At 49.6% G+C, this 10544-nt stretch overlaps 1 protein-coding gene across 1 annotated transcript; it reads right to left on the bottom strand.

Moving 5' to 3' along the window:
• Positions 1-91: 91 nt before the first annotated feature.
• VPS72 (vacuolar protein sorting 72 homolog) lies at positions 92-4923 on the bottom strand. The gene is made up of 6 exons (XM_038382802.2): positions 4696-4923; positions 4059-4211; positions 3049-3160; positions 2598-2777; positions 1633-1777; positions 92-867 (listed from the first exon to the last, which is right to left on the bottom strand). Exons 1-6 carry the CDS (start codon positions 4807-4809, stop codon positions 477-479), a joined length of 1095 nt encoding a protein of 364 aa, XP_038238730.1. The 5' UTR covers positions 4810-4923; the 3' UTR covers positions 92-476.
• Between the last annotated feature and the right edge of the window lie 5621 nt (positions 4924-10544).

Genomic DNA, 10544 nt, shown 5'->3' with positions numbered 1-10544 from the left:
TCAGCGAGACGGGACGTCAGGCTGCAGCAGAATCCAGCCTCTTTCACCAGCTCCTCCCCTCCCCACAATGAGCCACACAGTGCAGACAGCATCCGTCCTGTCACTTTATTATCTGTCTAAACTGTTAAACAACAGGCACCATTTCTGAGCTTAAAATCCATCCTGCCTCCTTACAGAATAAGCGATCCCACCCGCTGCATAACTCTGCTAGTGCACGCTGGTTTGGTTTTCGTAGGGTCTCCTGCAAGGGAGGGGCCGTGCGTGCTGGTTTGTTCTGGTAGGACTGCTGCAGGAATTGCTTTTTTTATTAAAAAATAAAATAATAAATAAAGAGCAATGAATCACCCCGTTATAGTCTGAAAGACAAAGATACATAGGGAAGTAGAAGAAGGGGTGGGTCAATACTGAGTCACCCAAATGCGCCTGTGTCCCTTTAAAAAGTTCCCTCCTGGAAAGGGAACAACCACTCCTGGGCTTTATGTGGTCGGGACGGTTTGTTTGATGATGATTTTCTGCCTGGTCGCCCGGACATTTGGGTCTGTTGTGGGAGGCCCCGCCCCCAGGGCCGCAGAAGCCGCTGCATTGGGCAGCCCATGGGCAGTGATGTATTTCTTGTAGGCCTCACGGATGATTTTGAAGGCCCGGATGTTGGAGTAGGGGATGTCAGTGATGGGGTCCCGGTAGACGGCCGGCTTGTGGGTGACGGGGCAGATCTCCTTCACGGGCAGCTTGGGCTGCTTGGCCTTAGGGAAGAAGCGCTCAAAGGTCTCGTCATCGCTGAAGGTGATGAAGGTGCGAGAGCATTTGCCAGCCTGGGAGGCGGCAACCTGGGGAGCCTCTCCTGTTTGCTGCGTGTCTTGATCCAACCTGGGGGTGGGGAGAAAACACAGGAATCAGCTCAAGCTTCAAATGCAACAGCAGGAATAAGAACATCCAGGGCTCTGGGGATGAGGGGGCACAAGGACACACAGGGCTTTTGGGAGGTGTGGGGGAGAGGAGACAAAGCATGTACCAGGCACTTGTGCTCAGTAAAGATCTCCAGGCAACCTCCACATGAGTCAGGGTGCGAACCCCACACAAATCTCAGCTTGGGGCAGCAGGTTCTAGCGAAAGGAGGCATGACCCTGCTTTGTCCAAGCCTGAGTTCTAATCCTACCAGCCCCACCTGGGATATCCTTGGAGTACGGGAGGTGCGAGGGATCAGCATGCGCCTGAGCTGTGTTTGAAACTCAAGCTAGGTCCAGGTGGGAATTCCACAACTGGCCCCATGTCCTCAGCCGGAGACTAACCAGGGCCCAAACACCTGCTGCCTTGAGGGATCCAGATCACACTTGTGCTGCTGACGAAGAAGAAATCGGTGGCTGTTGGGACTCAGGATCCAGTTCAGAGAAGCAGCTGAAGGCTGGGACGCCGAAGAGGACTGACTGAATGGCTGGGGTCTGCAAGATGGGGCTGACGTCTCCCACGAGCTGGCTCAGGGGAATCCCCTAGGAAGTGGGGTTGGCACCTGCCAGCCAGAGTGCAGGAGTCAGCAGGGACAGTGAGACCTAGGAGGGAGTTGGCAGCCCATCCCGAGGGGCCGGAGTTCAGGCTAGGAAGATGGGAGGAGCAAATATAATCCCCAACACCTACCCTTCTACATCCACGTTCTCCTCCTTCACCCCAAGGTCAGTGATCAGCGGCATGGTCCCCGAGTAGTAGCGGATCACCGGCCCCACGCACTTCCGCTTCTTCTGCACATGCTTCCTCTTGTCAGCTTCCAGCCGCTCGTAGGTCTCTGCAAGGGCGATTGAACCGGGGGGTGAATGGAGCAGGGCTCAGAACAATGGGGCAGCTCAGAGAAGACCACCAGTCAATGGTCCGGCTACTGAGCCTGCTCTACTGCCTTCAGAGCTCTGGGCTCTTTACCTCACACTGGGAGGTACCACATGGAACCACTGCAAGAGCCATTAACTGTGACTGTGACTCCAGCATTTCGACAGAGATTTGTGCCACACCAGAAGCTCTCAGAGTGCAGGTCACAGGTCACCAATGGTCTACAAACTCCTTCCTGGTGCTCTGAGAACCAAGGAGAGGCACACAGGCTCCCATAAGGGGTGGCTGGCAACTGAATGAGCCAGAGACCTCCTGTGTTATGCCTATAATTCTGAACCATTCATGATAGTGAGTGGAGGAACCTAGGCACGTCTATATATCATCCACAGAACTAATGCTTGGGTAGCATTATCCACGCTTACAGTTGGGGAAACCGAGGCACACAGGTGAAATGAATGGCCCATGGTAGAGCTGGAAATAAAATCCAGGAGTCCAGATTCCACTCCCACTACTCTAACCACTAGACTCCACTCTCCTTCAAGAACTGGGAACAGAACCCCGGAGTCCTAGCTCCAGGTCCCCTGTTCTAGCTATTAGATAATATGCCCTTCCAGAGCTGGCACTAGAACTTAGGCAGAGGACAAGGTTGGGAATCGTAACGCCCATCAGATCATGTTGTCTCCAGTAGACCAGTACAGCCCTGACTGGTGTTCCAGGCTCCTGCTGCCAACCTGAGTGAAGAGCCTGTGTGTTTTCCAGGGCCTCCTACCCATGTCACTCACCCAGAGACCTCAGGTTAATCTCCTCTGTGATCTTGGCCTCCTCCAGCAGCTCCTCCTGCGTCAGCGGCCTGTCATAGTTCTGCCCCCCCTTCTTGCGCTTCGACTGCACCTGACGCTCCTGGATACGCAGGAAGGTCTGGCGCGTGTGCTCTGTAGTCGACTGGCGCATGTACTTGCGGCCTGTAAGCCCGAGGAGTGAGAGGGAAAGTCAGGACATTGTGTAAGGCGGGCAGAGACAGTGTAACTACTAAGAAACCAACATAGCAGCCCCATGATGATTCCTCCCTGTCTGTGGATCATAGCTCAGTCCAGCAGCTGTAGTTGAATAACTTTGAATCAAACCTCTGCCCTGCAAATCGATGCAGAAGCTTCGAGAAAACCTTCAGAAACCAGTTTTTCGTCTCACCTAAAGGCAATAAATTGGATCCTAATGAGAGTCAGCCACACTTACTGTCTCCCACTTCATCCTGGAGTTCCAGGGGCGCAGACTTCTCCTCTCGCACCTTCTGGGAGCTGCTGGCAGCTGTATCAGGCTTCTTGGGTCTCAGGCTTTTGATGGGCTCCTAGTAGGTTCAGATAAGAGCTGATGTGAGGAAAGAAAGAACCTCCTGGGGGCTTGCTATTTAATGCTGCTTTGGAGAGTTCAACCCCATTTAAATAAAGAACCACAAGGGATTTTGCAGCTTGTTTTTGCAAGAGGGCCCCTGCCAACATAAACGCCTTTAAAAAGAAAAGTGCTTTGCCTGTATTACTAGTTACACCTTTGATTACAGAAAGAACATTTTCAATCTCTGATTTACTTTGACCATAGCTGCAGTCTGTTTATTATGGTCAGTTTCCAACCACTAGACATCACTCCCTTCAAGAGCCAGCAATAGAACCCATAAGTCCTGACTGCCCATCTCCTGGTTAAATATGCGGCCACACTCCATCCCAGAGCTGGAAATAGAACCCAGGAGTCCTGCCCACGAGTCTGCACTCCTACTCCTGAAACGCACTAATTGAAGATGCTTTCAGGGTTCTGCTGCCGCCAAGATCATAAATGAAACAGCCTATACATGGAATTGCTGTGAACTCTCCAGCTACCCCCTACACTAGATTACAATCTGGTTGTACTAAGAGTTTTGGCAGCAGTTTTCATGTGGGTCCCTCCCTCAACCCAACAGGGCTATAGCAGAAACAGCGATTAGACAACTGGTGTGTTGAGACCACTGCCCGTCATGCTGACTGCGGTTGTTTCGCTGTTTCCTTGTGCACCCCGTCTGTATCCACCTGGTGTCTCCTGTATTGTACTTCAATTGGAAGCTCTTTGGGGCAGAGACCACCATTTTCTTCCCTGTCCATACAGCACCCAGCACACTGGGGTCCTGGTCCATGACTGGTGAGTATTCTTCGGTACTACTCCAATACAGAACCAGAGGCTGGGTCACCCAGCACCACAACCAGCTGCTCCATCCTTACCTTGTAAGCCTTGGTGACCACCCTGCGTTTCCTCTTGGGCTCGTCATCGTCCTGGTCACTGGCCGGCTCGTCGCCCTCGTCGATGTCAAAGTCCGAGTCCACTTCGTCGTCACTGTCCGACTGGTCGCCTTTGTACTCGTCATCTCCCGACTCCTGCCCGGGAGAGGGGGGCAAACGACAGTCACGGCTGAGCAGATCCCACTGCCCCTTTGGGAGTCCCGCTCCGCCTCGTGCCCCCACCCAAATCACAGCTGTCCTCCAAGTAGCCCACAGCCCCCCAACTCAGCCTCCACAAGACGTTGCTACACTCCCCCACCCCCCCAACTCTGCTTCCCAAGAGAGAGATTCCCCCCACAAAGCCCCCCATGCTGCCCTCCTGGGGCCCCTCACAGGGCCATTGCTCCAACTCCCATCCCCCCCCAGCCTCCCGGGCCCCCTCCCCAGGACCTCTGCCCCCCCGGCCCCCTCTCCGGGCCCCCCCACAGCCCCCTCCCCGGGACCTCTACCCCTCCCCGGGACCCCCCCACAGTCCCCTCCCCGGGACCTCTACCCCCCCTGGGGCCCCCCTTTCTCCCGGGCCTCCGCCCCCCTCCTGGCCCCGGCCCACGCTCCAAGGCCACCCTCCTGCTCGCCTCACCTCCGTGAAGCCCCCGTAGGTGGTCTGGTAGAACTCATCCTCCTCCGCATTCAGCAGCCCCGCCAGCCGGTTCCCCGCCGTGCGGCGCGGCGCCCTGCCCCCCGCCAGGCTCATCCCGCTCCGCCGCCGCCGAGCGACTGCTCCGGCCTGGCCCAGGGGAGAGCGAGCGCACGCCGAGAGAAATCCGCCCGTCCCGGCGCGGCGCGGAGCGCCGAGAGATCGAGGCGGGAGGAGCGGCCAGGGGAGAACGATCGAGCGCTGAGAGATCGATGGAAGCGGGGCGGGGCTTGGGGGAGTCCGCCCACCTGTCTACATTAGGGTTCTACAGGGGGTAGGGTGACCAGATAGCAAATGTGAAAAATCGGGATGGGGGGGTAATAGGAGCCTATATAAGAAAAAGACTCAAAAATCAGGACAGTTCCTATAAAATCAGGTTTCAGAGTAGCAGCCGTGTTAGTCTGTATTCGCAAAAAGAAAAGGAGGACTTGTGGCACCTTAGAGATTAGCAAATTTATTTGAGCATAAGCTTTCGTGAGCTACAGCTCACTTCATCAGATGCTGTATTTTCCACTGAATGCATCCGACGAAGTGAGCTGTAGCTCACGAAAGCTTATGCTCAAATAAATCCGTTAGTCGCTAAGGTGCCACAAGTCCTCCTTTTCTTTTTATAAAATCAGGACATCTAGTCACCCTAATATGGGAGGTCGCCCCTCCCCAGATTAGCCCTACTCAGCTTGTGAGAGGCACCCAACCCAAGGTCCCTGGGGGCACAACACCTTTTGCCCCTTGAGAAATCCCATCCACTCCACTGGAAACCAGCCCCCTGCCATTGGCAGTTCTCACCCCAGAGACAATGACAGCCACTGGAGCCCTGGGACACTATTGCCGGCCCTCAGCACTCGACAGTCATAGTCAGCTCCACCCACAAGACCAGCTTGACATAAAATCATGATAATATAAAAAATAATCAATGATTGGCCATCTGGTTTTTGAGACTTAAGACATTGTGATTTCCAGCTTTTCTCTGCAGCTAGGAGGGTTAGAAACCTACTCTTATTATGAGCTGGGGCAGGTGAAACTTTGATATGGGATGAGTAAAAAGTGTGAATAAATTGCCCATTTAAGCTAGTTGTAAAAGACAGTGGGGGCCACGCTTAAAACAAACCCTAATGAAGTCTACCTAGAGACTAGCAACATCGATTGAGTTCACCTGGGTATTGGGGGGGAAGAGAACACACAGAAACTGAGACCAGACAGAGGAGAGAACTTGATGCTAACCTGGAAGAATGAACAGCTGAAAGCATGTGGCTGACCCCAGAAGAAACCTCTGGAGAGGTTTTTTGGGTCAGAAGTGCAGGCTGAAAAGCATATGCTTGGTGCTGTGACCAACAGAAGCTGTTTCTTGCTACTTGATTCCCTCTGCATTCAGAAGTACAGGACTTCCTACATTCCTTGTAAATAAGCAAAACTGCATCACCAAAATACCTAGCTCCAATTTCTACTCCCCACCGGAACACTCACGGGGCCCTAAGCAGTGATTAGTAAGTTTGGTCAAAAGGGACAATGCTGGCCTTTTAAAAAAAATGAAAGCAGAGATTCTCTGTTATGTAATCACATAACTCCAGCAACTGGGGCTTTAAGAGCTGCAAGACTTGACATAAAATACCATTGAGATCCATGCAGCAGCAAAAACGATAAAGGCAAGAGCTGGAAACACTTGTAGTGGAAGGATACAAAATGGGGACCCCTCATGACCCAACAAATCATTAACAGCGCACAAAGAGACACAGCAAAAACTCCCCGTCTCATACTGTGCCTCATTGGTTACACCTGTACAACATAAGCATAAAACACTGCTGTCCCAATTTGATTGCACTTCACACTCACTTGGCACAGGTGTCAATGGTGACATGTGGTGCAAAGCTTGAGAGAATCACATAGCTGGAATGAGCAGGTGTAAGTCCACTGACCAAACCTGGCCTTCAGCTTCAGACCTTGGTCAAGAGGAAATATAATCTCAGATGGTCTGTTGAAGCAATCTGGCAAATTGCCTAATTATTCTGAGAGCAGTTGTGACCTGATACCTCCTAGTGTTACTGATTGTTTATACCTGGCTCACTTGATTTCCCTGATGTGCTCTTGGTTTTTACTTTGAAACTGTATCTTGGGGATAAAGACTGAAATCAAAACAGGAGCTGTTTAGAACCAGCTCCACTGATTGATATCTCCCATTTTCCCTTTTCCTTGTTTTATTGTTGCTAAAGCTGTTTGCATTTAAACAGGATCATTCACAAGAATTCTATGCCCTGCCATGGTGCCTTCCATCCAAAGATCTCAAAACCCTGTACAAACATTAATTAATTATCTCAGCACCCCACTCCCCGGATGTAGGGTAACCAGATAGCAATTGTGAAAAAAATGGGATGGGGTAGAGGGTAATAGGCGCTAATATAAAACAGGACTGTCCCTTTAAAAATGGGAGGGATGGTCATCCTACCAAGAGGTAACTCAGCTGTGGGGACCCAACCAATAAAGCAAACCTCAACCCAAACCACTGAGTGTGAATACAGGACCATGAATCAGCCACTATTTTTGTTGTTGTTGCTGTTTTAATGTGAGTTCAGTCTTGCTAAGAAGTTGTGGGAAACTTTCAAGGAAGCTGATTTGAGTCTGAAGTTTGGCACAAAAACAGGTTTCACATCTTCATATTTCAAGGCCGGGGGGGACCTTTGTGATCATCTAGTCTGACCTCCTGGATTACACAGCCAGAGAACTTCTCCAAAATAATTCCTAGAGCAGATCTTTTAGAAAAACATCCAATCTTGATTAAAAAGTTGCCAGTGATGGGGAATCCACTATGACCCTTGGTACATTTTGAGTAGTGTCAAAACCAATCGTCCCCTTCTGATATTAAAATTCCCCCGCAGCCCAACTGTGATGGCACAAACAGATTTCTGACCGCCAGTGGGAAATAAGACCAATGGGCAGATGTATCCCAATTTAAGGAACAAAGACCCACTAGCCAAATTCACCCTGAGTGTAAATATACACAATCCCATTGAAGTCAATAGCGGTTGCATCCACTAACACAAGAGATGAATTTGGTCCACAAAGAAAAATAAACCAAATCTCAGATCTCAGCAGAATTGTCTCTGCTGAGGAAGTTTTTCAATATTTTCCACAAGGCATGACTTTATCATGGTGCATTCATTTCTGATCTCCTAACATGATTAACTCATCTTTGTTATAAATTAGATTTATAATATACCTGGAAGAAACTGACAATACTGAGCTGAAAATGCATGATTAACGAATTATCAGCTGATCTGCTTTGTTGCTAAAATATGTACTGAGAATCTAACTCCTTTTGCTTAGTTTAATTTGGAACCTACAGGGTTTTTCACACAATAGGAAGTTCCATGGCATTTTTCTGAAAGGTCATTTTAAAGGTCTGTTAAGTAGAGAAAACTTCCGCATCTGAGGCCATGTCTACACTACACCATTATGATGACCTAATGAGGGCATACATCCACCGCAGTTGTTGAAGCACTTGTGTGTGCACACCACTTGGCTCGTGTTGGTGGTATGCGTCGTCACCAGGAGCGCTTGAATCAATTGTATTGCCAGTGTGGGGCATTGTGAGACAGCTCCTGAAAGCCAGTAACAGTTGACATAAGTATCGCAGTGTCTAACACTGCATTGACCTAATTACATCGACCGTGACTCTACGCTGCTCAGGGAGGTGTTGTTACTGAATCGACATAGCAAGCACGAATTTCAGTGAAGACACTTCCACAGGTAGGTCGACACAAGGCAGCTTAAATTGACCTAGACCAGGACTAAATCTAACCTGACTTGCCAGAGTTTCAGCTAGGTTTCAGAGTAGCAGCCGTGTTAGTCTGTATTCGCAAAAAGAAAAGGAGTACTTGTGGCACCTTAGAGACTAACAAATTTATTAGAGCATAAGCTTTCGTGAGCTACAGCTCACTTCATCGGATGCATTTGGTGGAAAAAACAGAGGAGAGATTTATATACACACACACAGAGAACATGAAACAATGGGTTTATCATACACACTGTAAGGAGAGTGATCACTTAAGATAAGCCATCACCCACAGCAGGGGGGGGGAAAGGAGGAAAACCTTCCATGGTGACAAGCAGGTAGGCTAATTCCAGCAGTTAACAAGAATATCAGAGGAACAGTGGGGGGTGGGGTGGGGGGGAGAAATACCATGGGGAAATAGTTTTACTTTGTGTAATGACTCATCCATTCCCAGTCTCTATTCAAGCCTAAGTTAATTGTATCCAGTTTGCAAATTAATTCCAATTCAGCAGTCTCTCATTGGAGTCTGTTTTTGAAGCTTTTTTGTTGAAGGATAGCCACTCTTAGGTCTGTGATCGAGTGACCAGAGAGATTGAAGTGTTCTCCAACTGGTTTTTGAATGTTATAATTCTTGACGTCTGATTTGTGTCCATTCATTCTTTTACGTAGAGACTGTCCAGTTTGGCCAATGTACATGGCAGAGGGGCATTGCTGGCACATGATGGCATATATCACATTGGTAGATGCGCAGGTGAACGAGCCTCTGATAGTGTGGCTGATGTGATTAGGCCCTATGATGGTATCCCCTGAATAGATATGTGGACAGAGTTGGCAACGGGCTTTGTTGCAAGGATAGGTTCCTGGGTTAGTGGTTCTGTTGTGTGGTGTGTGGTTGCTGGTGAGTATTTGCTTCAGATTGGGGGGCTGTCTGTAAGCAAGGACTGGTCTATCTCCCAAGATCTGAGAGAGCGATGGCTCGTCCTTCAGGATAGGTTGTAGATCCTTGATGATGCGTTGGAGAGGTTTTAGTTGGGGGCTGAAGGTGATGGCTAGTGGCGTTCTGTTGTTTTCTTTGTTGGGCCTGTCCTGTAGTAGGTGACTTCTGGGTACTCTTCTGGCTCTGTCAATCTGTTTCTTCACTTCAGCAGGTGGGTATTGTAGTTGTAGGAATGCATGATAGAGATCTTGTAGGTGTTTGTCTCTGTCTGAGGGGTTGGAGCAAATGCGGTTATATCGTAGCGCTTGGCTGTAGACAATGGATCGTGTGTTATGATCGGGATGAAAGCTAGAGGCATGTAGGTAGGAATAGCGGTCAGTAGGTTTCCGATATAGGGTGGTGTTTATGTGACCATCGCTTATTAGCACCGTAGTGTCCAGGAAGTGGATCTCTTGTGTGGACTGGTCCAGGCTGAGGTTGATGGTGGGATGGAAATTGTTGAAATCATGGTGGAATTCCTCAAGAGCTTCTTTTCCATGGGTCCAGATGATGAAGATGTCATCAATGTAGCGCAAGTAGAGTAGGGGCATTAGGGGACGAGAGCTGAGGAAGCGTTGTTCTAAGTCAGCCATAAAAATGTTGGCATACTGTGGGGCCATGCGGGTACCCATCGCAGTGCCGCTGATTTGAAGGTATACATTGTCACCAAATGTGAAATAGTTATGGGTCAGGACAAAGTCACAAAGTTCTGCCACCAGGTTAGCCGTGACAGTATCGGGGATACTGTTCCTGACGGCTTGTAGTCCATCTTTGTGTGGAATGTTGGTGTAGAGGTTTTCAGCTAGTTTCAAGTTTGCTGGAGCCAGTAGCTCCTCCTAGTGTAAGTGGCAAGAAATAACATTTGGAGATTGTATGATACACTCATTCCATCCTACCTATCTGATCTCACATCCAATCTACTCCTCGCTGCCCTTTCAAATTTCATCTCTCTCTCTCTCTCTCTCTCTCTCTCTCAGGTTTGTTGACGGTTACCCTGCATTGGAACGATATCATTTTCAACCTGCTTTGCATTGATGTAAATGACAACAC

The sequence above is a fragment of the Dermochelys coriacea genome, chromosome 24 (assembly GCF_009764565.3).
Source record: "Dermochelys coriacea isolate rDerCor1 chromosome 24, rDerCor1.pri.v4, whole genome shotgun sequence".
NCBI lineage: Eukaryota > Metazoa > Chordata > Testudines > Dermochelyidae > Dermochelys > Dermochelys coriacea.
The sequence above is the reverse complement of the archived record's forward strand: the minus strand, read 5'-3'. Positions and strand labels throughout refer to the sequence as shown.

Coding starts and splice junctions, on each gene's coding strand:
- VPS72 (XM_038382802.2), bottom strand. CDS start 4,809: ATGAGCCTGGCGGGGGGCAGGGCGCCGCGCCGCACGGCGGGGAACCGG. Junction 3,161..4,058: donor TGGTCACCAAGGCTTACAAG/GTAAGGATGGAG, acceptor TGAACCTACTAG/GAGCCCATCAAAAGCCTGAG. Junction 868..1,632: donor GAGAACGTGGATGTAGAAGG/GTAGGTGTTGGG, acceptor CCCCACCCCCAG/GTTGGATCAAGACACGCAGC.